Source organism: Nannospalax galili, unplaced genomic scaffold, assembly GCF_000622305.1.
Source record: "Nannospalax galili isolate Female #2095 unplaced genomic scaffold, S.galili_v1.0 scaffold664, whole genome shotgun sequence".
Lineage (NCBI taxonomy): Eukaryota > Metazoa > Chordata > Mammalia > Rodentia > Spalacidae > Nannospalax > Nannospalax galili.
Window position 1 is genome coordinate 5,010,773 of NW_008354274.1, and position 27,541 is coordinate 5,038,313.

The 27,541-nt window shown below is 48.3% G+C and overlaps 1 protein-coding gene across 1 annotated transcript in view; it reads left to right on the forward strand.

Moving 5' to 3' along the window:
- Positions 1–27,541, forward strand: part of Prkar1b (protein kinase cAMP-dependent type I regulatory subunit beta) — a 141,321-nt gene that overhangs the window by 13,556 nt on the left and 100,224 nt on the right. Inside the window, exons 3-4 of the mRNA XM_008851448.2 lie at positions 14,333–14,503; positions 16,618–16,709. Coding sequence (XP_008849670.1) covers positions 14,333–14,503; positions 16,618–16,709 — 263 coding nt within the window. The remainder of the gene's footprint in view (positions 1–14,332; positions 14,504–16,617; positions 16,710–27,541) is intronic.

Below are 27,541 nucleotides of genomic sequence, written 5' to 3' on the forward strand. Positions count from 1 at the left end.
AAAAATCTGGGATCCAAGGACCCCCACTGATACCATACAAAGAACATGTGGGTAAGGTGAAAGTTATTGGGCAAGGCAGCTTTTACTTTTGCAAAAGATATGTGGCTCATTTGGCTGCGAGCAGGAAATTTGATAGGTGTTTATCGTAATGCAAGTGTATTGTGTGTTTTTCCCCATTGGCTGGGGTCCGACCTCACAGTCTTTCTCGTGCTTGGCTAGTTTTTAAAGAATCAGTGCAGAGGAAAAGAAGGGAAGGAGAAGGGGTTAGCCCCTCTGGGCCATAGATCCTGAAATGTAGCAGGGTATTTGCATAAAAAAAAAAAACCTTTTGCAAGGTGAGAGAGATTATAAATTAGCATCACAGGGGCCTAGAGAATAGTTCAGGAGTTAAGAGGACTGACTGTTCTTCCAGAGGACTCAGGTTCAATTCCTAGCACTCACATGGGGGCTAACAACTGGCCATAACTCCAGTTCCAGGGGTTCCCACACCCTCCTCTGACCTGTACGGGCATTGCACACGTGGTACACTTAAATACATGCAGACAAAACACTCATACGCCTAAAATTAAAATAAATAGGGGCAGGAGAGATGGCTCAGCAGTTAAGAGCACTGGTTGCTCTAGCAGGGGACCTGGTTCAGTTCCCAGCACCCACGTGGCAGCTAACAACCACGTGTAACTACAGTTCCAGGGGATCCAATACCCTCTTCTGGCCTCCACTAGCATTTCATGACACAAGTGTATTTACATACATGTGGGCAAAACATTCATACACATAAAAAATAAAAAAATAAAAAACGAAAGCAAAACAAGTTAGCATCACAAAGGTTACGTTCCTGTGATCTCTTTTGGTGGAAAAGATTTTAATTTCTTGTAATTATTTCCCTTTATAGCTCAGCCTGCTCTGGCCATGACAAAGATCAAAAGCAGCCAAGAGGGCTGGGCATATAGGTCATTGGAGAGCACTGGCCTAGCAAGCCTGAGGCCCTGAGTTCAATACTCAGTATAATTTGTTGGATACATCACGGCAACATCAGGAGGCAGTGCAGGTGGGTGTCGACCAGCCTGCTTAGCAACCAGAATCCCTCTGGTAAGCAGGGACTACACTTGGACCAATCACAGCAATCTATGCAAATGAGCTATGTTTGCCCTAATCTCACATACTCTGTTAGGGACCAGGGGAAGTGCGGCCCCTCTGGCCTGGGTGAAGAAAGCAGCTCGCACGCATCGTCTTGCACGGGCAAAAAGGTCCAGAGAAAGCTGCTGGAGACCACGGTGGTGGGATGGCAGCAGGATGGCTGGAGCAGGAAGCCCAGGGCTCACATCTTCAACCCCAAACATGAAACGGAGAGAGAACTGGAGGTGGGTGAGGCTGTGAGCTCTTACTGCTTCCTCCAGCAAGCTCATACCACCTTACAGATTCCGTGACCTCAGCGCCCCGCCATCAACTGGGGACCTGTGGGGCATTTCTCATTCAAACCAACACATTGTCTGATAGTCCTTTGCCTGAGGCAGTCGTGCAGGAGGGACAGATGTCAGCTACTAGTTAAGGAGCCTGATCCCTTGATCTCCAACACTTAGCTTAATGAAAGGAATAGTAAACATTGGAAGGGACCTTACAAATTAGGGACATGCTTTTAATTCCTCTTGGGAGACAGAAGCAGGTGGATCTCTCTGAGTTCCAGGCTGCATTGTCTACATAGCAAGTTCCAGCCAGATTACATAATGAGACCCTGCTGTGTCAAACAAACAAACAATAAACAAATAAATAAATGAAAAAAGGGTGCTTACAGTAAAGGCCTATTGCTAATAAGAACTTTTAAAACTTTTAAAATTGTATTGTAATTTATTCTCTCTCTCTCTCTCTCTCTCTCTCTCTCTCTCTCTCTCTCTCTCTCTCTCTCTCTCCCCCTCTCTCTCTCTCTCTCCCCCTCCCCCCAGTTACACACACACACCTCCCGACTGCACATATATATCTCACAGGACACTGTGTGCCCTCCCTCCCTCCCTCTCCCTCTCCCCACTGTGGCATACCCACCTCCCCACAGTGCACATATGGAGATCAGAGGACAGTTTGCAGGAGTCAGTTCTTTCCTTCCACCATTCAGGGACTGAACTTAGGCTGTCAGGCTTGGTGCCAAGCCCCTTTGTATACTGAGCTGTACATTGGCCCATAAGAACTGTTTTTTTTTTTTTTAAAAAAAAAAAAACACTATTTAACACAGTCCCTACTCTTAGCCAAAAGTGCCTAGAAAGACTTGTGTCATTTTATCTGTCTCAGTGCCATCAATCATTTGAATAAGATGCTTTGGAAGTGGGTGGGAGGAGGAGGGGACCACACTGGCTGGGGATGGCCCTGGGGTGGGCTTTGAGGCATGTGTTCACCAAGCATACAGCTTGGAGCCCCATACAAGGGAGGGAATTCTCATGTTCCTGTCTCCTTTCTCCCTTGGCCAGGTTCACTGGCTCCAAGAGGCAGGTTTGTCCCTCTGGGCACAGTTCTGTGGGATTCATAAGGATTTGTCCAGACAGGACCTTCTGTCCCTGCCCTTGGCCAGTCCTACCTCTGGGTCTCACTGTTAAAAAGTCAGTTGACCTCTGCACCATTGGTGTGGAAAAGAGTCAGGCAGTTTCTCAGAAAAAGTAGAACATTCAGGTAAGTGAGATGGCTCAGTAAGTAAAGGAGCTTGCCGCTAAGCCTGACGCCTTGAGTTTAATCCCCAGGACCCCACATGGTAGAAGGAGGTTACTGACTCCCACAAATTGTCTTATGACCTCCACATGCACATTGTGGCATTAATACCCACCTCCCCACAAATAAATGAAATGAAAAAGTGGAACCTTCATTACCACATGACTCAGCAACTTCACCTCTGAGAAAGCACCCCAAGCTCTGAAGACAGGTATCCAGATACACTCGAATGCTTGCAGCAGCATTGTTCACAGTAGCCAACGGCAGATACAACCCTAATGTGCACCAGTGGACAGAGGGCTAAACAAAGTATGGTACGTCCATACAGTGGAATATTACTCAGTCACAAAGAGGAACAGAGCACCAATAGGCTACAATATGAACGAGCTTTGGAAACATGAAGCTGAGGAAAAGAAGCAACACCCAGGAGACTACATGTGTATGATTGTGTTGATATGAAATTTCCAGAACAATCTGTCAGCAGCAGCAGGGACAGAGAGAGCTCCACACTACCACCTGTGGCAGCCTGAGGAGTCCTGTAATCTGAGACCTTGACTCAGGGAAAACAGGATCCTTGACTTTGATGCAGAAAAGCATTTCAGGACCACCCAATGTGAAGTAGAGACGGAGTTTATTAAAAGACATTTAAAAAATGGCTATCTGGGGCCAGGGAGATGGCTCAGCAGTTAAGAACACTGTTCTTGCAGAAGACCGGGGTTCGAATCCCAGCACCCACATGGCAGCTAACAACTGTCCATAACTCCAGTCCCAGGGGATCTGATAGTCTCTTCTGTCCTCCCCGGGCACTGCACGACATGGGTGCACTTACCTACATGCAGGCAATACACACATACACATAAAATAAAAATAATAAATAAAAATTAAAAAAAAATGGCTATCATCCTCATACGCCATTATTTCAATCCGATGGTGAGTCTCCTGCATATGCGGAGGGCAGAGGAAAACTTGTGGGAGTCGGCTGTCTTCTTCCACCCTCTGTGACCCAGAATCGAGCTCAGGTCCTCAGGCTGGGTGGCGAATGCCTTTATTCACTCAATCATCTTGCTTGCTCAAAGAGACATTTTTCTTTTTGAGACAGGGTTTCTCTACAGCCTTATCTGGCCTGGAACTTGCTGTGTAGACCAGGCTGGCCTTGAGCTCACAGAGATCCACTTGCCTCTGCCTCCCAAGTGCTGGGATTAAAGGTGTGCACCCCCAGGCCTGGCCTCTAAGATTTTTTTTATGAAAGAAGTTCTGTTTTTGAAGAGTCAATAGTAGGAAATTGATTGAAAACCCAATTTGTTTCCTTTCTCTTTGTTTTTTGGCAATTACAAGATGTTGACTAAGGATAAATTATTTTATTTATTATTTTTATTTTATGTGCATGTATACACCCGTGCTGTGCAATGTCGCGGAGGTCAGAAGAGAGCTGGAGTTAAGGATGGTTCGTGGGTGCTGGGAACCAAACCCGGGTCCTCTGCAAGAGCAGTCAGTGCTCCTAACCACTGAGCCATCTCTCCAGCCCTTAAGAGACATTTTTTTTAAACATAGATTTTAAGCTCAGGGTTAAGAGAAAGAGAGGTGCAGGGTGGTGGTGATGGGGATTTACAACATGCACAAAGCATGGGTGTGGCTTTCTCAAGACAGAGTCCTTGTCTTTGGTGAGTTTTGAATCTCTTCAAAGGGCGGCTAAGGAATCTAAATGAGATCACAGGGTGGGTCTTGGAGACTCCTGACAGGATTACAATCAACAAGGTCCAGCTCTAGCTCCTGGGGAGCCAGGAAGGTGGGGCATCTTCACTTTTAACAAAGTGAACAGTCTTGCCTGTGAGATTCTCCAAATGTATCTGGCAGAGGAGGGAGGCTTTGCTGAAGGTCACTGCTGCTCAGGCCTAGTGACTGCCATTTTTATATTAAAGGAACATTATCTTTATGTTGGGAACCTTCACAGCAGATGTTAATTGTGCTGGAATTCTTTTTGTGTGATGTGAGTGTGTGTGTGTGTGTGTGTGTGTATGTACATGTGTGTGCACATGTGTGTTTAGCCAGAGGTCACTGTCAGGTGTTTTTCCTTTATTGCTCTCCACTTATTTTTTGAGACAGAGTCTCTCACTGAACCTGGAGCTTAACAATTAGTCTAGATTGACTGGCTACATAGACTGGGGCTCTGCCTATCTCTGCCTTCCCCAGCACTGGGATTACAAGCACATTCAACTTTTTATGTGGGTGCTGGAGATCCAAACTCAGGTCCCCAGGCTTGCACGGCTGAGCTGTCATGCAGACCCCAGCTGTTATTTTAAATCATTTCTAAAATTGAAGGTCCAGAGCCTGTCACTGGGGAGACAGTGGACGTTGCTGGTGAGGAGTCCTGGTCTAGGTGTAAACGACTGATGCGTGTGTGATGGTTTCAGTGGCCTCTAACCCACAGCTTCCTAAGGACACAGATGGCTGAGTGTGGGAATGCACACCTGTCATCCCAGCATTTATGAGGTTGAGACAGGAGGATCAGGAGTTCAAAGCCAACCTGGGGTACCTAGGCAGTTTGAAGCCCTGTCTCAAAACAAAAACCCCCAAACCAATAAACTTCCCGCCCTCCCCAACCAATGGCAGGGCTGGAGAGATAGCTGTTTGCTTTCTTTGTTAATGTGAGGACCTGAGTTTGATCTTCAGAACCCATGTGTTTAAAAATGCTGGGTATGCTTGCATTTCTAGCATCAAGGAGGTGGAGACAGGCAGCCCTTTGGCTCTCTGGCCAGCCAGCACAGCCTAGTGTTTCAGACCAGGAAAAAAAGTGCAGGGCACGCCTTTAGTTCCAACACTTGAGAGGCTGAGACAGGCGGATTCCTGTGAGAACAAGGCCAGCCTGGTCTACATAGCAAGTACCAGGCCAGCTGGGGCTACAGGGAAGCCTTATCTTAAAAAAAAGTGGATGGTGGCTGAAGAATGACAGCCAAGGTTGACCTCTGGCTTCCACATGCACACACATGTGCACTGGCATGCACACATGCACACACACAAACCCCAATGACAAAACCCTGACATCTACAATATGTTTCCAGGATCAACTTGATTTGTTCTGGTGATTGGCTATAATCACTGGAGGGATATAAGCGAGAGAGCAGCAATCTTAGAGATTATGAGGTGGCTGGTTGTCAAGGCAACAGGAGAGTGTGATGTGGCCTGGCTGGGGTTCTGGAGCCCCAGCTCCTAGGCAGGTGAGGTGGCGAAGCTCACACTACCCTTTGCAGCTCTACCCTCTGAGAAGGATGGAGGGATGTGGGCTCACCAAGTGTGGTGTGTGATAGATCCCAGAGGTAGACACAGGCCATCTGTGTGTCAGCGCGTGGGTAGGGCATGGGACAGGGACCTTGTAGCAGTGAGTCAGCCAGTAATGCTGGGGACCATGTTCAAACCACAAGGCTTGGGGCCTGGGCATGGGGTGGAGGCTCCCTAGCTGCCCTCAGATGTCCCTCTGGTAGAGTCGGGTGGGGGCTGGGAGTGTTGGGGTATCCTGCAATCCAGCGTTTCCTAGAGCTATTTAACCTGTTCTAGGAGTGAGTCCCCGTCTGCATCTGGCTATTTCTTTCTTTTCTTTTTTGGCATTGATAGATTGGATGTGTGTGTGTGTGTCTGTGTGTGTGTGTGTGTGTGTGTGTGTGTGTGTGCACGCTGCACACTGAGGAGTATATGTGGAAGTCAGAGGACAACTTACGGAAGTCAGTTTTCTCTTTCCACCAGGTTGTCAGTCTCGGTGACAAGTGTCTTTACCCACTGATCCATGTTGCTGGCCTCTCTCCCAATTCCTTTTTAAAGACAGTCCTCCATGTCCCAGGCTGGCCTCAAACTCACTATGTATCTGAGATGAACTTGAGCTCCTGTCCTCCTGCCTCCACCTCTTGATTACACCACAGCAGTTTATGCTGTTCTGAGGATCTAATCCAGGGCCTTGTGTATGGTAGGTAAGCACTTCACCTACCAAGCTACATTCCTGGCCCCATTATTTGTTTCTGGAAAAAGTGTCTTTCTGTGGACCCCAGGCTAGTCTCAAACTCAAGATTTTCTGCCTCAGTCTCCCCAATGTTGGGATGACAAGTGTGCTCCACCAGGCCCAGTTCTGGCTATATTTTTTTAAAAAAGATTTATTATTATTTGCTTGCATGTGTGCAACTGTACCACATGCATTCAATGCCCACAGGAGTTGGAAGAGGGCGTCAGATCCCTTGGAACTGTAGTTACTGACAGCTGTGAGCTGCCATGTGGGTTCTGGGAACTGAATCTGGGTCCTCCATCTCCAATTTATTTATTTGATATGCATGAGTGTTTTGCCTGCATGTATGTAAGTATATACCATGTGCATGTTATATATACCGTGTGCATGTTATATGCCTGTTGAGGCCAAAAGAGGGCATCAGATCCCTCCGGAATTGGAGTTACAGAGGGTTGTGGGCTTCCATATGGGTGCTGGCAGCTGAATGCAGTTCCCCTCTAATGAGCTGCCTCTCAAGCCCATGACCGGGTTTTTCGATCTGCACCTCCATCATTGAGTTGGCTGGCTAAAATCCATCTCCATCTTCCTATATAGGGCGGAGACAAGGACCCTGGAATAACACATGATTTTTGGTCCCTGGGGGACCTAGAGCTAGGCGCTCAGTGAGGCATGGAAGTACTGTTCCCTGGACATTGTATTGCTGGGTGTCCTTGGAGTTGAAACCTCTGCCTTTCTTGATAAACATCCTTTCTCATGGAGTCTGGCTTTTGGGTGCAGGGTGGCAGAGGCATCATTTCTGGGATACACTATTTACTTCAGTGTTAGTTATGTCTGCACACTCTCAAGTGGTTTTATTTTCCTCATGATGTGCCTGCTTCTTACCATTTATTTGTATTGTGTCAGCCCTGTAGCAACACAGCTAGGCTGAAGAAATGCTACCCCAGACTCAGCCCCTTAGCACTTGCAGCTATGGAGACAGTTCAGCTGGTAAAGCATTTGCCACACAAGCATGAGGACCTGAGTTCCAACCCCCAGAACCCACTGGGAGAAAGCCAGGTGTGGTGTGGCACACACCTGTAATCCCAGCTGGGGAGGTGGAGATGGGCGGGTCCCTGGGCTGTCCTCTGTGCTCCATATGCATGCACACCCACACATATGAACACACACACACATGTGAACATGCATGAAAGTTTTGGGATTCTTTTATACATGTAGGGTCTTCCTTTCTCCTTTCCACACTTTTTTCCTATTCATTTTCTTTCTCCTCCTCCCCCACTTTTTTTTTTTGCAGAGCTATAATAAAAATCTAGATATAAAGTAATAAAAGGAAATTGGGGGCTGGAGATATTACTCAGTAGTTAAGAGCACTAGCTGCTCTTCCAGAGGACCCAGGTTCTGTTCCCAGCACATAGGGGCTAACAACCATCTGTAGCTCCAGTTTCAGAGGCCCCAACACCCTCTTCTGGCCATGGGTACTGCGGGTGTGTGATACACTTACATACATGCAAAACACTCTTACACATAAAATAAAAATAAATCTTTAAAAAGAAAATGAACTTGGTTGCAGTTTTATATTTCAGGTTATTTTTCAAAATGATAATTCTTTAAAAACATTTAAGGGGGCTGGAGAGATGGCTCAGTGGTTAAGAGCACTTATAGCACAATCCTGAGGACTGGAGTTTGAATCCCAGCACTCGTGACAAACCAAGTGACCCATACATATCTATAACTCCAGCTGAGAAAACTCAAGCCCCAAGAACATATGATGTTCAAGGAGACACCCTGCCAGTGACAGAGGACTCTGACACACTCTTCTGGCCTCTGCATGCATGTACAAACGTGCACCCTCGCACACATGCACGTAGACTCACACACCCACCCACGCATGCACACATAAATATATAAATCTTTAAAAATTTTTAATTTTCATCTTATGTGTATGAGTGTTTTGCCTGTGTGTATACGAGTGCACCCGTGTTGTGCAGTGCCCAGGGAGGCCAGAAGAGGGTGGCAGATCCCCCAGAACTGGAGTTATAGATAGTTGTTAGGTCTTGTGTGGGTGCTGGGAACCAAACCTAGGTCCTCTGCAAGAGCAGGTAGTGCTCTTAACCACGGGGCCATCGCTCCAGCCCTATTATTGTTGTTCTGTTTGTGTACACACGTGGGTACCATGGTGTGGCATGTGGAGGTCAGAGGACACCTTTATAAGAAAGTATTTTATTTTATTATTTTTATTTTATGTATATGCATGTATTGCTTGCATGTAAGTAAGTGCACCTGTGTCATGCAATGCCCGTGGAGGACAGAAGAGGCTGTCGATCCCCTGGAACTGGATTTATGGACAGTTGTTAGCTGCCATGTGGGGGCTGGGATTCGAACCCGGGTCTTCTGCAAGAACAGCTAGTGCTCTTAACCTCTAAACCATCTCTCCAGCCCTGCGGACAACTTTTTGATGTGGGTTCTTTCTTTCCACTGTGGGTTCCAGGAATTGAACTAGAATTGTCAGGCTTGTGTGGCAGGCACCTGTGCTCCCTGAGCCATCTCACGGGCAGGAACACCCGTTTTCATAGTACTCTGTGTCTTTATTTGGGTAAAGAATCATTTCACATCCTTCTGAGCACATTTTGGATCTCTGCTCTTCTTGAACTATTCCCATTTCCTTTTCTTTCTTTCTTGTTTGTATGTGCACCTGTGCATGTGTGTGTGCAGTGGCCAGAGGAGGACGTCAGTGTCCTGCTCTATCACTGCCTGCCTTAGTCCCTTAGACAGGGTCTCTCACTGAGCCTGGAGCCAGGCTGGCAGCCAGCAAGCCATTCTCCTGTGTCCACAACCCCCTCCTCCCCAACCTCGGCGCTGAGGTTACAGGTTGTGTGTGTGGCCACACCCAGCTTTTTATGTGGGTGCTGTGGGTTCAAATTCATGATCTCGTGCTTGAGCAACAAGTGCTCTTGCCTTCTGAGCTCTCTCCTCAGCCTGCGTTCTTATTTCCTCTAATATAATTCCATTGTTTAATAAATAAAACAATGTTTTGTTTATCTTGGTCTTTGTTTTTGTATTGAGTATTGTCTTCAATGTCACTTCATCTGTTTACAACTAAGAATTGGTAATAGTATTAATTTTTTGACTTTTAAAAATCCCCAAACAAACAATAAATAAAAACCCACCTTACAAATGGAGACAGAAGAGTCTCAACACTGGCTGGATGTTTGATGATCATAGGAAATAAATAACAACCTTGTATATTTATGTGTGTGTGACCTTGCATGAGTTTATGTGCACCGTGTGCCTGCAGGTGCCTGTGGAAGCCGGGAGAGGGTGTTGGATTCCCTGGAGTTAAGAGTTCCAGGCAATTATGAACTGGGTGCTAGGAACAGAACCCCGCTCCTCTGTGAGACCAGTACGTGCTCTAAAACATTGAGTCATCCCTCCAGCTCTTGGAATAAATAATCTTTAGGAATTAAAAAAAATGCATTTATTTATTTGTCTTTGTGTGTGCATGTCATGGCACCAGTGGAGGTCAGAAGACAACTTGTAGGAGTGAGTTCTTGCCTTCTACCATGTGGGTCCCAGGGATTGGACTCAGTCATCAGACTTGGCTGCAAGCCTTGATGATCGGATGAGCCTTCTGGCCTGATGAGCCATCTTGCCAGCACTATTTTTAGGACGTTAGTGGGTATTGTAAGTGCCTTGTCCGTTCATTTTGGTTTTGCAGTGCAGAGGGAAGAGTTACTTCCTGAGGTGGACCTGAGCCCCCGTGGTTGTTTTCTAAGAGTCATCTATTAGTGACAAATCCTGATATATTTGCAATTGAATTATTTGACATTTAAGATTTGCTTCAGACCTGTGGAGGCCTGAGTGTGTGTGTGTGCGTGTGTGTGTGTGTGTGTGTGTGTGAGAGAGAGAGAGAGAGAGAGAGAGAGAGAGAGAGAGAGAGGAGAGAGAGACTATGAGGGACGGACTGGGTCTGCTTTGATCATTGATAGATCTGGGCTTGGGTGTTAGGTGAGTTAGGTGAGTCATATTCTGTTTTTGTGCTTTCTTGAAAATTTCCATAACCAAAGCTAAGCCAGGCAGCCATGTGGAACTGGTTTGGCACAGGGCCCCTGGCCCAGGCTTTTGTTTTTGGTTGACCTTTGACCGTCCTCACCTGGGATCTGCTGTGAGCTCTGGTGGATTCCTGGGGTTCCTCTGTGCACTACACTCCTTTCCTGAAACTGAGGAATGGCACGTATGCCCAAGATCCCACACCCAAGTTGGCTGTCCGTTTTCCAGGAATCTTTTGAAATTCTTGGTACCATCTCTCCCATTCTCTCCTGGCAGTGTCGGTTTATATATGTGCATATTTAATGTTACTATCGTTGGAGTGGAGTGTCTGGAGGGAGGAGGGGCCCATCACCCACCTGCCTACCACCTCCTTGCTGGAAAATCTGTAAAAGATATTTTTAAACAACTGCGTAGAACTGCATTGAACTATCACGTCCTTTGTGGTTTCCTGGCTGGGTGTTCAGGATCTGTAGATGTGGGCAATGAGATGCAGCCAGTCACTGTGCCAAGGTACCGTGATGGATGACAGGGCTGGTCTCCAGGCCGTGCTGGTCCTTTGCTTAGAGCAGCAGGTAGCTTGTTGGAGGTGGGAGTGGCCCCAGCCTGACACATGTCACATGTTTGAAAGATAAGGAATGGGAGTTTGGGACAGTGTTGGTGGACCTTGCTGACACCCGCCCTCATTTGTGCAGGTACCTGCTCATGTCTGTCCTATGTCCCCAACTCCCACCCCTCAGGACTAAGGTCAGCTGGCAGTTAGGAATTTTCTAGCCCAGAGCTCTGCTTGTTCTTCCTCCCTCGCTCCCTCCCTTCCTCCCTCCCTTCCTTCCCTCTCTTCATCCCCCTCTGCCAGGACCACATTTATCCCAGGCCAGCGCCTAGTTCCTTGTATGACTGAGGCTGGCCTTGAACTCCTGATTCCTGCTCCTGTACCTGAGTGCTGGGATTACAGGCATGTGCCACCACATCCAGTTTATGCAGTGCTGGGGATGGAACCCAGGGTCTTCTGCATGCTGGGCAAGCACACTACCAACTGAGCCACATCCCCAGATCCAGTCCTCAGTTTTCAAAGGCCTATGGGACGGCCCTGGTCCCATAAACCTCAGAGCCAGTAGGAAGCCAGGGCATGTGAGGTCTCACACTGGCCTCTTTGCTTTTCTTTTGTGGGCGATGTGATCTCACCTGCTGGGTTTTCATACGGGTGGATGACTTGAAGTGGGTCAGATGTCTTCATGTTTGAAAGGACCATTTTTGTTGTTGTTTTAAAATCCTAACTTGAGATTCACATTCACAGCAAGATGCCCAGTCTTGGCCTGGTACTGTGGTCATCTTCTAAGCCCATACTCTACCTGCAGATAGGCGTCTTGGAGTCAGGGACTCAGCCTCTGCCTGGGTGGGCTCCCTCTGGGGTCATTAGAAGGCACTGGGGGGAGGCAGAGAGTCCACCTGAGCCCCTCCCATCTCTTCACTCATCAGGGAGGACCTTTGAGCTTCCAGCACAGTACAGGACTCCATCACACTGATGGTATAGGAAGGGCTGGGGTTGGGGGTGTCCCCAGAGCTGAAGTGAATGTGGGGGTTGAAAGGAGGAGAATGAGAAGCCTGTAACCCTAGTTATTCCTGAGGCTGAGGCAGGAGGATTGCCAGTTCAAAATAAAAAACACAGGGTTGGGGGCATGGATCATACTAGAAACACCTGCCTAGACACCCCGCCCCCCGTAGGGACTGGGGGTGTGGTTCAGTGCTAGAACACCTGCCCAGAATCCCCCAGTGAGGGGCTGGGGTGTGGCTCAGTGACAGGGAGCTTACTTAGCAGGTGTGAAGCCCTGGATTCCATTGCCAACAATGTAACAATAGCAGCAGCAGCAACAGCAGCAGCAACAACAACAAAAAGCCTCAAAGTAAAGAACTTATAAACTGTGTATTTCTAGAATTTTCCATTGTCAGACTGGAGTTGACACTGAAGGTTGCAGGGTCACTGGTTCTCTTTGAGGAGAGGGAAGCCTGTGCTTCCATCCTGTTGTGCCAGGAAAACTACTCTAGGCTGAGCAGGATTGTGGATGCTGGGATGGGGGCCATCTGAGGTGCTGGGAGGGCTCTGGGCAGGGCTGTCCACAGAGCTGGGAGGACTCAGGAGGGTGAGGGGAGGATTGTGAGCAGGGATGGAATTGGTGGCTGCCTGCTCTGGGGAGGGTCCTTCTTGCCTCTTCCAGCTTTAGTGGCCCATGGCACAACTTTTCTTGTAGCCTCCATCTTTCCATGACTTCCTCTGTGTCTCGATATCTCCTTCCCTGGCTTTTATAAACACAGCCCTGTCCATCTGGGGTCTGTTCTTATCTCCTACAATCTTGCGTTTCATTCCATCCTTGCTCAAATTTGGAGAAACCTAGTTTCCATTGAGCTTCCATTCACAGTTTGAAGTGGACATGAATTTGAAGAGGTTGGTACTGTTTTGTCTTCTGGTAGGAGGACACTGCAGCTTAAGTAAGTGGTGGGACATAGACCTCAGAATGGTAAGGCTGGGGTCATCAGAACACCAAGTGCAAAGGCCCTGGGGCAAGAGCCATAAGTAGCCCTGTGGTTAGAGTAGAGACAGGCTCCACAGATTCGTTCTGTTGAGCGTGGGCTGAGGTCCAGGATACAGGGTGGGTAGAGGCTGTCATGAGGCCTTAGATGCTCAGCAGTGGCCTCAGAATCTGAAAGTCGGCACTGGGCACCCTGAAATAGGTTTAGAAATAAGCATTGCTCAATAGGTAAGTGAAGGGAAGAAGGTCTGGGGCGAGCATGGTGACTGGCAGAGTTGCCCAGTGGGAGGAAGATAATGTGGAGACGCTCGGGGCCTCAGAGGGGAGGGGCCGTTGTCTGGAGGGATGGTGGGGAGAGGGGCTCAGCATGTAGCTGGCCCAGAAGTGAAGGTCTTTGTAAGAGGGAGCCACCAATAAACCTGATGGAGGAGGGTCCTCTGGGGGTGTTGGTGACCAGGAGCTGTGGACTGAGCTGAGTCACTTGCCTCATCCTGGAGCTCCTGTCCCTATTCATAGCACTCTCAGGCTAGGCTCTGCTCTGACAGTTGCTTTCTTTTCTTTTCTCTTCTTTTTCTTGGGTAATATTGGGTACAGGGCCTGTTCCATGCGAACCAAGTGGTCTGCCACTAAACTATGTCCACAGCACAGCTTTGGGGATTTTGCTTGATTATTTTATGTGTATGAGTGTTTTGCCTGCATGTATGTAAGTGTACCACGTGTGACTGATGCCCATGGAGACAAGAAGAGGGCATAGAATCTCCTGGAACTGCAGCTATGGATGGTTGTTAGTCACAATGTAGGTTCTGGGAACTGAACTCCAGGTCTTCTGCAAGAGCAGCAAGTGCTCTACCACTGATCCATGTCCCTAGCCCCTCCCTGGGGAATTCTGGGCAGGTGCTCTATCACTGAACCATGTCCCAACCCTCTTAGATGTTTCATTTTGACACAGTCTCTCACTCTGCAGCCTAGGCTGACGTTGAATTTGTGATCCTCCTTCCTCAGCCCCCTGAGTAGCCGGGATGGCAGGCTTGCACCACCTGTGCTCAGATGACAGTCTGTGTCTCACTCTCCTTTCTTCTCACAGGAGGAAAACAGGCAGATCCTGGCCCAGCAGAAATCAAACTCTCAGTCTGACTCCCATGATGAGGACATATCACCAATACCTCCAAACCCTGTGGTAAAGGCACGCTGCCGGCGGGGTGGTGTGAGTGCAGAGGTCTACACTGAGGAAGACGCCGTCTCCTACGTGAGGAAGGTGAAGAACCCCAGCACGTATCCTCGTCACCCTCATCACCCTCTGCTTCCTGTCTGACCAGAGCTTGGAGGCACATGGATGGGAGACGTGGTTGTGGGTGGCATTATGAACTGAGCGTGTATTTAATGGGGCTATTGTGGGGTCTCTGCGGTAGCTTTAGGATTTGAACAGGTTTGGGGAGAAGAGGGATAGGGCTCACCAGGACAGATGTGCTACAGTTCGTCTGCCACCAGCCCTTTGGTCTCTATTAAGGGCACTAATTAATTAGTCCTGTGCTCCACCCTCACATCTCACCAACCCAACCACCCTCAAATGCCTGATCTGCAAATCCTTCCACAAGGATGCTTAGGGAGGCCACACAGGAATTAGGGAGGCACCATCCAGCCTATAGCACTATCTTAGCAGTGTTTAGGTATAGTTGGGTAGAGTTGATTCATTCACAGTACTGCCCAGCCACCACCCTCCCTCATCAGACTCCAGAATTTACCTTGGAAAATGGAAACTGCACCCTCTAAACACCTCCCCACCTCATCAACTGCTCAGTACTTAATACTGTATGAGTGGATGAGAAAAACTAAAACCGCTATGACAAAATACCTTGGGAAGCTGCCAGATGTGGGGATACATGCCTGTGATCAAGGCCAACCTGGCAAGACCAAAACAAACAATCAAACACCCTCAAACCCCTAAGGACACTTTCCCTCCATGGTCTTCCACCCATATCCAGAGCTGCAGTTTAAATGAGTAAAAACCTCAGACAGACCCAAAGTCAGGAGCCATGTGCAGAGAGTGACCACACGGAGGACAATTCCAAGACTATCAAAGGCAGGAAACCATGAGAAATATCATAGACCAAAGGAGACCAAGATGGTAGGACACTAAACGTCACTCAACAGGGTTCTGGGGAAGGAAAAAAATCACCCAAGGAAGTTAGAATCAGATTAAAGTATAGAAGTCTGTTGTCCATCCTAGATCCAGTAGTCTTCCAGTGGGCTGGGAGCATGGTTCAATGGTAGAGCATCTGCCTAGAAGTCCCCAGAGAGCATGGCTCGGTGGTAGAATGTATGAGCGGTAGAATCCTCAGTGAAAGGCTTAGGGCGTCAAGCCCCCAATGAGGGCTTGGGGGTGTGTGTTTCAGTGGTAGAGCACCTGCCTAGAATCTCCCAGTGAGGGACTGGGAGTATGGCTCAGTGGTAGAGCACCTGCCCAGGCTTCTCCAGTGAGGGGCTGGGGGCATGGTTTAGCAGCAAGACCACTTGCCTCATGTGCATGAGGCCCTGAGTTCCATACTTGGCACCATAAATCTAAACAAAAACAAATATGGCCCATTTATATAAGATGTCAACCTGAAGGGCAGAAGTGTTGGTGCAGGTACTATGTACACAGCTCTTCTGTGAATATGAGTTACTCAAAAAGCTTACTTTATTTCATTTTTAAATATTTTTATTATTTTTATTTTATGTGTATGTGTGTATTGCCTGCATGTAGGTAAGTGCACCTGTGTCATGCGATGCCCGCAGAGGACAGAAGAGGCTATTGGATCCCCTGGAACTGGAGTTATGGACAGTTGTTAGCTGCCATGTGGGTGCTGGGATTTGAACCCGGGTCTTCCGCAAGAACAACCAGTGTTCTTAACCGCTGAGCCATCTCTCCAGCCCCAGCTTATTTTATTTTTAAAGTCTGTTAGAACCAGAGTGGCTTTGAACTTCAGTCCTTGTTATCAGGTGTTTTTACAAAGGGCTGTGTGCATGGGCTCTGGGTTTAACACCTCCCTAGGTCCAGGCAACTGGGGTTGTCCATGACCTAGTAAGAATCTTTGTGTTTGCACCATAAGGGAAGTCTTTGTGTTCCTCAGCTAGGGCTGGAGCTTCTTGCCTACCTCCCACCACAATGCTGGGTTTTTGTCTGGCTTGGGCTAGGTCTTGTGAAACGAACATGAAATTTCTTACTGCTGTTTTAGCATCATCTGCTACCAGCCCCATGTAGGAGGCAGGATAGTTGGGTTTCAGGCCATATGAGGTCCCCAGTTCCTAGCCTGTGAAATCAGCTCTGTCCCTAGCACACATGCCTGTTAGCTCCATGCTCAAGGTCTGATTTCCTTGGCTTCCTTGCAGGTCATTCCCAAAGACTATAAGACCATGACGGCGCTGGCCAAAGCCATCTCCAAGAACGTTCTCTTCTCACACCTGGACGACAATGAGAGGAGGTAAACATGTATGGGTGGCACCTACCACCCCTCCTGGCTTCTTGGGTGACATGTTGGGAGTCTTAGGGTCAGGAATCACTCTGGGAATCATGGATCTGGAGGAAGGGGTAGGTTTGGAAGTGCAGAGTAGTGTATGCACCTGGTGCAGCTCAGGAGTGGTGTCCCTGGCCCTGGGGAAGCTGAACAGCATTCACAAGTTCAATCCAATCGAAAGACACAGTGGTACCTGTTTTTGCTCTGATCACATGGGCTGAATGTTCCAGTGTCTTCCATATGCCAGGGCCTGCTTTGCGCTCTCTGAAGCAGACAGAAAAGCAGGGCGAGCAGAAAGTGGTTATTATATAGAGAGGAACCTGTGAGTTGGGAAGGAATTTAATACTGTGCTTGGGAAGTCATCACATAAATAATTGAAAAAAAAATCAAAAGTGTGGTGGGGTTCGATTGTAATCTAGCATTCAGGAGGCTAAGGCAGGAAGGTTACTGCCAGTTCAAGGCCAGCTAGGTCTACATAGGCAAGAAATGCCCTCAAAAAACAAAAATGGGGGCTTGGGAGATGGCTTGGATAAAACACTTGCTGTGCAATGGTTAGGATTAGAATTTGGATCCCAGCACCCATCTAAAAGCAGGCACGTATGGCAGCCCACCTTTGATCACAGTGCTCAGGAGGCAGACACAGGATTCCTGGAGCAAACTGTCTTAATTTGACCAGCTAATTAATGGGCTCTGGGTTCAGGGAGAGTCCATGCTCTGAAATAGAGTGGAGAGCAATGGATGAAGACGCCTGATTCAACTTTGGACTTCCACATGCATACAAACACCTGAGCCAGGCCCTCAACCCCTCACTGGGGGATTCTAGGCAGGTGCTCTACCACTGAGCCACATCCCTAGCCCCTCACTGGGGGATTCTAGGCAGGGGCCCTACCACTGAGCCACACCCCCAGCCTCTCACTGGGAGAGTCTAGGCAGGGGCCCTACCACTGAGCCACACCCCCAGCCTCTCACTGGGAGAGTCTAGGCAGGTGCTCTACCACTGAGCCACACCCCAGCCCCTCACTGGGAGAGTCTAGGCAGGTGCTCTACCACTGAGTCACACCCTAGCCCCTCACTGGGAGACTCTAGGCAGGTGCTCTACCACTGAGCCACACCCTCAGCCCCTCACTGGGAATTTCTGGGTAAGCACTCTATTGTGGAGCCATAATCGTTTCAAATTTTTGAAATGTCTGCATGTGTTTGAACACATATGCACATACATACACATTTACATATACAAACAAACCAAAAAAAAATTGGAGAATTTTGATAAGGCTGAAACTAAAGGTGTCTGCTGTCATCTGACCCCTTCAGAGTTGGGAAGTATCTGGGGACATCCTTAGAACTGAATTCACACACAGTCCCTAACCTGGTACTTTTCACAGCATAGCAGCTCATTCTGTGTGCTCCTTGTCACATGTCCAGTGTTCTGAACATTTTCCTCTGTCAGTAATGAGTTTTTAGTCTTTTTCTTTTAAGTTGCCAGTTCCTATAGTGTTGCTGCTGCTCAGCCACCTCCCCACCATGACTTGCATTTTTATATCAGAAGCAACAACTTGGTTACTACTTCCTCTCTGACATGGTCATCTTTGAATTCTTACACATTCCTTGGAGATAATTTCTTCAGTGCAGATCAAAGGTTTGATACTTAAAAATCTATTTTTCACTTGGAGCTATGGTTGAGTGAGTAAGGCCCTTGCCATAGAAGTGTGAGAACCTGAGTTCAAATCCCAGAATCCATGTGAAAGCCAGACTCAGTAGTGTTTGCAATCTTAGTGTTCCCATGGTGACTTGGGAGGTAGGGACAGGAGAATTCTCATTCTGTGCTTGTGATTAAACACTATGTTGCTTTTTCTGTTGTTGTGATAATACACCCTGATCAAGGCAACTTACGGAAGGAAGAGTTTATTGGCTTATGGTTCCAAAGGGATAAGAGTCCATCATGATGGGAGCAGCTGGAGCAGAAAGCTGAGAGCTCACATCTTCAAGCAGCACAGGAAGCAGAGAGAACCACACCAGAAATGGGCAAGGCTATATAGTCTCAAAGCCCACCCCAGTGATGTGCTTCCTTCATCACAGCAATACCTCCTAAAGGTTCCACGAAACCTTCCCAAAGCCCATGAACTGGGGACCAACTGTTCAAATACTTGGAGACTGCGGGGGACCTTCTCATTCAAATCACCACAAAAACCGTGACCAAAAGCTGCTTAGGGGAAGAAAGGGTTTATTTCATCTTACAATTCCAGGTCACAGTCCATCACTGAGGAGAGTCAGGGCAGGAACTCAAGGCAGGAATGTGAAGGCAGGACTGCCTGCTGTTCCACACAGCATTAGCTCGACCAGGGAACTCACTTCACAGCCAAAGAAGTACAGTAGAAACCATGGAAGATGCTTTTTTATTTGTATTTGTTTGTTGGCTCCCTTGCTATTTATTTATTTATTTATTTATTTATTTATTTATTTGTGTGTGTGTGTGTGTGTGTGTGTGTGTGTATACCATATAATTGCCCATGAGGCCAGAAGAGGGCACCAGATCCCCTAGAGCTTGAGTTACAGGCTGTTGTGAGCCACCCAGTGTGGGTGCTGGGAACTGAATTCAGGTCTTCTACAAGAGCAGCAAACACTCTTGACCACTGAGGCATCTCTCCAACCCCTTTGCTAGCTTTGTTATACAGCTCAGGACCACTTGCCTAGGGAATGGTGCCACCCATAGTGGTTGGGCCCTCAGAAATAAGACAATCCCCCACAAACATGTTCACAGGCCAATCTTATCTGGGAAATCCCTCATTGAGATTCCCTTCCCAGATAACTCTAGACTATGTTAAGCTGACAGTTAAAGCTGACTAGGACAGGTACCCATGCGAATTCATCACATGCACATAGCCCCATAGCCACACAGATGGAGCCCTTCAGTCCCAGTCTGTGTACTCCTTTCCCCAGGAGACTGTCACATAAGATCAGTTTAATATTGTTAGCACCTGCCCAGTGTCCTGAGTGTCAGAGTGGATCTGATGGGATCTGCCTGCAAGTTTCTAATTACTGGTGTCACTGTAATTCTGTAAGGAACAGAGCACAGCATTGAAGCTGCATCATCCTAGAGACTGGAAGGTTAAAATCACAGTGAGCCCAGTGGTGCTGGTGGGTTGGAGGGCCTGCCGGTTAACACTGTGATGAGGGTTGGTGCATCAGGCACTGAATGGCTTTTGGTGTATCTTCCTGGGTCCTCCTGCAGAAAGGCAGGGGAGGGGGACAGCTGGGAGGGTCTGTGTCCAGGACTGAGGCTCCTGATCACTCCACCTCACTCTCAGCCAGTGTTGGTTTCTGCTCTGGGGTGCTCAGTGCCTCCTCAAGGGGGCAGTAGCTACTCCCATTTTGAGATGAGACTGATGGGGACAGATGTGGCTGGTGGGGCTGTGTCTGAATTGTCCTTGCCTCATCTACTACAGGATCCCAGGCAGGTGACCCACAGGGGTGGAACCAAGGGACATTGAGAGTGGAGTGATGTGGGCTCCTTTGTTCTTGCTGACTTATCTGAGGCTTGGAAGAGTCCATGTGTTGAGGGTGCTTGTCTGCCAGCTCTTGGTGAAGCTCACTTGTCCAGTTTCAGCTAGGTGACTCCCCATACCCCAAAGACACTGGGTGCTATTAGTATTGTTAGTGTTAATTCTCTGACTACTTTGAAGACAGAGTGTGTCTTCAGTTAATTAACTCCTTGGGACTTCCTCATTTTGACCCTGAACCATTCTCATGGGGGAGGAGGAATTAGATTCAGATTTAAATATATTTGTTATTTAAATATTTTTATTTATTATTTTTATTTTATGTGTATGTGTGTATTGCCTGCATGTAGGTAAGTGCACTCGTGTCGTGCAATGCCCGTGGAGGACAGAAGAGGCTGTCAGATCCCCCGGAACTGGAGTTATGGACAGTTGTTAGGTGCCATGTGGGTGCTGGGATTTGAACCTAGGTCTTCTGCAAGAACAACCAGTGTTCTTAACTGCTAAGCCATCTCTCCAGCCCCTAGAGTCAGATTTAAAAGAAATGTTTTAGGGGCTGAGGATGTGGCTCGGTTGGTAGAATACCTGCCTTACTTGCTACGAGGCCCCAGGTTCCATCCCCAGCACTTATAAACTTGGCATGGTGGTACATACCCAGCACTCAGGAAGTGAAGGCAGAAGGATCGTAAGTTCAAGGCCATACTCAACTGCATAGCAAGTTTGAGGCCTCAAAAACCTAAAAAATAAAAAATATATTTCATTATCATTCACCCAACATAGGAGGCCATCATGCCTCTGTGTTCTTGATTGAATATGAAATGCCTCTCATAGGCTTATGTGTTTGAACTCGTTTGCTTCTTTGATTTTTTAAAGATATGAAAAAATTTTTTATTTATTATTTTTATTTTATGTGTATGAGTGTATTGCCTGCATGTATGTAAATGCATCCATGGCATGTCTAGTGCCCACAGAGGCCAGAAGCCTGGAACTGGAGTTATAGACAGTTGTTATCTGCCATGTGGGTGCTGGGAACCAAACCAGGTCCTCTGGAAAAGCAGTCAGTGCTCTTAATGCAGAGCCATCACTCCAGCCCAGTTTGGTACTTCTTTGCTTCTTTAATTTTTAAACATTTATTCTCTCTCTCTCTGTCTCTCTCTCTGTCTCTCTCTCTGTCTCTCTCTCTGTCTCTGTCTCTCTCTCTCTCTCTCTCTCTCTCTCTTTCTCTCTCATTCTGTGTATGCATGCCACACAGTCAGGAATTGGGTCCTTCCTTCCACTGCGTGTGTCTAGGGAATTGAACTTAGGTCATCAGTTTTGGCAGCAAGCACCTTTTCTGCTGAGCCATCTTGCAAGCCCTCATGTGTTTGAACTCTTGGTCTTCAGCTGGTGGTGTTATTGTGGAAGGTTCTAGTCTGAGGCTTGTCTGTCAGAGGCAGATCTCTGGGGGTGGGCCCTCTAGGGTTATAGCTCTGCCCCACTTCTGGCTCATGCTCTGTTTTTTGATCTACCAACATTTGAGTGTGTTTAGGGAACGCTCTCCCCACCATGGACAGAGCCACCTTGGTTGACATGTCTTCACCATGATGGGCTGATCCCCTTAAACCATGAGCCAGAATGAACCTCTCCTCCCTTACGTTGCTTCTGTTAGGGTCTGGCAGGTCACAGTGACTGGCCAGGAAGGTGTCCAGACTCTGCTAGGGTTTAGTAGAGGGTAACCACCTCCCATTGATCTCATGAGCCAACCCCTGGAACCTGGACTGTGACCTGATGTGGCATAGAAGGAAGACAGATGTGATTAGCTTGAGGTTTTGAGAATTCCTTTCTTGGGAAGGTGTAAACAACATCTACTCTGTCTTTACAAAGTCCTAATGAGAAACGAAAGTTGAATTCTACCAAGGTTCATACCGGGGAACCAGTGAGTTTACTGGCTTATTGACAGAGCATGATGGGTTCCCCATAGCCACACAGATGGAGCCCTTCAGTCCCAGTCTGTGTACTTGAGCTCCCCCTGAGACCTCAGGCCATGTATAAATGGCTGGGAGGAGCCGCTGGAATTTCAGGTGAGGGTCCAATGACCTTTCCCGTCCTGTCCTGTGAGGGAGTGCCAATAGTCCACAGGCCCAATCATGACTGACTCTTACAAGCAGGCACAACCAATGTGGTGAAGATGGCAGCTGTTTCGCTCAGACGACCACATTCTGCAACACAGAACGGGCATGGCTCTGGATTTTCCAGGGTACTCTATGTGGCACATATGCCCTTGTGAGGAGGAAGTGAAGGGAGATTGGAACACATGCCAAAACCATGTGATATACAGGTGGAGCTGGAGTATGCTAGTGGCCAGTATGGAATGCCTGGTACCACAGGAAGCTGACAGAGATGGGGAGGACCTGCCCTGGAGCCTTGGGGAGGTGTGGCCTGGACACTTCAGTTTCCACCTTGATTCTATTTTGGCGTTCCTAGCCTTGAGAAATGTTGAGAGGAGAAATTCCTGTTGCTCCAGGTGCCAGTTCATGGGACTTGGCTATGGCAGCTGTGGGATTCTCCTGTCCGGCCAGCAGCAAAATCTTGGGGAGGCAGCTCTAGTCACTAGGAGGAAATGGATGACTGACACGTTGTACCTATTTGTGTGTATGTGTCACACACAGGTGCATATGTGTGGGTGACTATATGTGTGTGTGGAAGCCAGAGGTTAACCTTGGGGTAGGTGAGTCCCAGGGATCCTTCTGTCTCTGCCTCCACAGCACTGGGATTACTGGTGTGTGCTATCATGCCCGGCTTTTTACATAGGTGCTAGGAATTGAAGCCACGCCTTCATGTTTGTGCAGCAAGCACTTTACCAGCTGAGCCATCTCCCCAGTTCCTGTTGTACCTATTCTGACTTGTGTTTATGCATTAGTTTATAGTGTCAACTGAATTTAGACTTAAACGAATGTGGCATCCACATGGTTAAAACCTCAGCAGGTGGGAAAAGGTGCAGGGTGGAAAGCAGCTGCCCGAAAACTGCCCCAGGATCCTTGCTTGACTCTGGCTGGGCCTTTGCAGGCACCTCCATGGCCCCCTCTGTTACTTAGTCACCTGTCCCATGGCAGACAGCCACAAAGACAGGCTATCCATTTAAAAAAATTTTTAAAAATATTTTATTATTTTTATTTTATGTGTATATGTGTATTTCCTGCATGTAGGTAAGTGCACCTGTGTTGTGCAAGAAGGGCTGGGATTTGAACCTGGGTCTTCTGCAAGAACAACCAGTGTTCTTAACCGCTGAGCCATCTCTCTAGCCCCAAAGCTATCCATTTTTAAAAATGTGTGTGTGTGTGTGTGTGTGTGTGTGTGTGTGTGCGTGTATGTGTAGGCGCACATGTGTGGGTGTATGTATGTTGTGTGCATGTGTAGAGGTCAATATATGGTGTCACCCTCAAGCACTGTCCACCTTGTTTTATGAGGGAAGATTTCTTGCTAGCCTAAAACTCAGCAAGTAGGCTAGACTGGCTGGTCACTGAGCCCCAGGGATCCTCCTGTCTCTGCTGCCCCAGCACTGGAGTTACAAGTGTGGGTCTGTGTTAACCAGCTTTTCTACGGGGTGCTGGGGATCGAATTCAAGTCCTCGTGATTGCACAGCAATCACTTTATCCACCAAGCCATCTCACTAGCCCTTTTCTGAGACAAGGTCTTACTATGTAGTCCAGGTAAGTCTTGAACTCATTATCCTCCTGCCTCAGCTTCTTGACTGCTGGGATTATAGGCAGAGACACCACACCTGGCATAACTTGCTCTTTTGTGGATGTGCTGTGGGCACAGGGCTGGGCTAGTGTCCCTGGCACTGCTGCCCTGTCACAGAACTGTAGACAGTGAGTCCTGACCTGACCAGTCATTTATAGCAGAGGCAGGTCACTGATGACACCCTAGAATTGTGGGCTCTCTAGCCAGGTGGCCCAGAACCCAAGGAAGCAGATGCCTGGGTTAATGACCCTTCCTTGTAAGGTGGCTTGGAAAGGAAGCACTCACACAGGCATCTGTGTCTGCTTCAGGTCTGTTGTCGCGTACAGAGGAAAATTCACTTTCCCTACACACATGGTGGACTCCTGTTTCTAGCCTTGGCGCTGGCTGGGGGAAGTGAGGGAGCAGGCAGGAAGGCTTCAGTTCCTGACCTCTCACATGATGCTGCTCTTGTTCAGCTTCCAGAACCACCTTTCCCTGTGTTCTTGAAGCCAGACTTAGCTCCGTCTGGTTCACTGTGGTTTGGCAGGAACAGCAGAGTTCTGAGTCTGCGGGCGTTGGGCCCTGGCTTTGGGGATCCTCCCCCAACCCCACGTGGGTGGAATGAAGTGGACTATGCCTTCCTGATGGACTCTGCCCACAGGGTGAACGCACCCTCTTCTCCCAACAGATTCAGGTTGCAGACAATCTCATTGCTGCGGGCTGAGTTTTTGCTCTTGTCAGTTTATCCCCACATCTTTCTAAGTTGTGCCAGACACTCCAGTTTAGAAAGGGGAAAAGATGATGTCCTTTGTTTAGACGTTGATGGGACTGGAAACACAGCTCTGTCATTAAAGTGCTTTGTGTTGAATCCCCAGAGCCAATGTAAGAAAGCCAAGTATGTTACCTGCTTGTAACCCCAGTGGAGGTGGGAGGTGAAGACAGGTGGATCCCTGGGGCTGACTGGTCATCCAGTCTGGCCTAGGCCAGTGAGAAAGACAAGGTGGATAGCACCTGAGGAGCAGTTGAGGTTGACCTCTGGCTTCCACGTGCATGTGCATATACGTGCACCCATACCCATGCACTCACCTTGCATGCAGATGCACATATAAGAGTGTGTGTGCAGACTCTCTCTCTCTCTCTCTCTCTCTCTCACACACACACACACACACACACACTCTCTCTCTCTCTCTCACACAGAAATTGAGGTACCCCCACCTACCTACTTGCCTTTCTAGAACAATTCTATCACCAGCATTATCATTACCACCATCATGACCATCACCACTACCATCACAATCATCATTATCACCATCATCATCATGATCATCATTATCACCATCACTACCATAACCATCACAATTATCACTATTAATACTGTCATTACCAGAACCAACATCATTATCAGTCATCATCACCATTACTATCACCGCCATTATCATCACTATCACCAACCACCATCACCACTATCACCATTACCACCACCATCATCACCACCATCATCATCATCACCACCATCATCATCATCACCATCACCACCACCATCATCATAATCACCACTGTCATCACCACCACCACCATCATCCTCATTATCACTGCCATCATCATCACTATCATCATTATCATCACCGTGACCACCATCATCTTCATCGCTATCATCAACCATCATTTGTCATCATTATCATCATCAAACCATCATCATCACAACCACTACCACCACCATTAGCATTGTCACCATTAGCATTGTCATCACCAGTACCAGCAACCTTCTCTTGGTCTTTTGGCAGTATGGCCAAGTAGCATTTATCAGTGGGCTTCTCACTGAATTCTCTCTTTGCTGCTCAGAGGCCAGCCCTGCACCCCCCTGTGACTTGGCATTCATGAAAGTGCTAGTATCATCTCAAGACTACTCCATAAGGCCATTCACTGCTGCACCCTGGGCCTGAGTTATCAGGTGGACTGCTGCTGTGAGCTCAGAGATACCCACACTCAGGAGGAAGGTCCCCAGAGGCCATTGTGTACAGAACTCTCCAGGGCTGTGTTGAGGGAAGGCGCTTGCTCCTTGCTTCAGGGCCAGCAGCAAGTATCCAAATTGGAACTGGAGCCGAGATGCCCAGTGCACACTCCTTCATGACGTTCCCAAGAGTCAAGCTGCTCCTGGTGAGGTTCCCAGGGTGGCACACTGGGGGATTTTAGGCAGGTGTTCTCTCATGAGCCATGCTCCCAGCCCCTCACTGGGAGAGTCTAGGCAGGTGCTCTGCCACTGAGCCATGCCCTCAGCCCCTCACTGGGGGATTCTAGGCAGGTGCTCTACCACTGAGCCACACCCCAGCCCCCTCACTGGAAGATTCTAGGCAGGTGTTCTACCACTGAACCACACTCCCGACCCTCACTTGGGGGTTCTAGGCAGGTGTTCTACCACTGAGCCACATCCCAGCTCCTCACTGGGGGATTTTAAACAGGTGCTCTATCACTGAACCATCACTGAACCATGCCCCCAAACCTCTCACTGGAGGATTCTAGGCAGGTTCCATACTGGTGGGTGCAGTCTCTCCTGTTGAGTGTCCCCATCAGCAGCTCACCCATCTCAGTGAGGCAGGACAGTTACTGCTTGGCTATAGCCTCAGCCATCTCTGAAGACAGCTTCCAGGGTGCTCAGGAGCCCTGGGATGCTCTGGGAGGGAGATAGAGGCCCTAGGGCTCCATCCTGTCCCTTCCCAGCTGCTTGATTAGGGTGCCCCTACAGGGGAGCAATGCTGAGCCCTAGGGGCTGAGCAGTGAGGTAATTAGGAAGAACTGCATGTTTGGGGCCTGTGTTTGGGGGGCTCATTACCTGTTAGAGGGGCGGGGGGGCTGGGGTGGCAGGGGAGGCCTCACACAGAAGCTCTGCTCTCTGCTGTTCTAATTAAAGCTCCGGCCTCCAGCCTGAGCCAGGCTACAGCAGCCTACAGCTGTCTCCCTTATCTGTGTGGTCTTTCTTCCTCCTGCCCGCCTATCTCTGCAGCCTGTTTTTGCACAAATTGGCTCTGGGCCTCAGGTGATGGGAAAAACATGCTGTCTGCCTAGTCACATGCAGCCAAGGGAGCTGGCTCCTACTGCTCAGAACATTCTCAACCCCTTCCTTCTCTCCAGCCTGGCATAGGCTTTGGGCTTTGTGCTTCCCTTTCGGGCAGTGTTGAAAAACAAAATTAGCATTTTTGAAAAAACACAAGGCCTCATCTGAAGGGAAGCTTAACTGTCTACAGAAATAGATTTGATTTTCCTCTTCACAAAGCCAGGTTCTTTCTGGGCTGAGGTTAGTCCTTGCCTGTATCCAGGGACCTAGATAGAAGCTTAGAATCTGAGCTTGGAAGCTAGCCTCAACAACACTGGCTTTGTGTTTTATCATCTTTTCTCTTTTCAGTTTTTTTGAGGCATTGGGAATTGAACCCAGGGCCTTGCATATGCTAGGCAGGGTGCTCTATTAGTGAGCCGCACATCTGGCCACTCACTGGAGGATTCTGGCAGGTGCTCTACCACTGAGCCACAGTCCTAGATCCTCACTGGGAGATTCTAGGCAGGTGCTCTACCACCGAGCTACATCTTCATCCCTTTAAAAAACCGTTT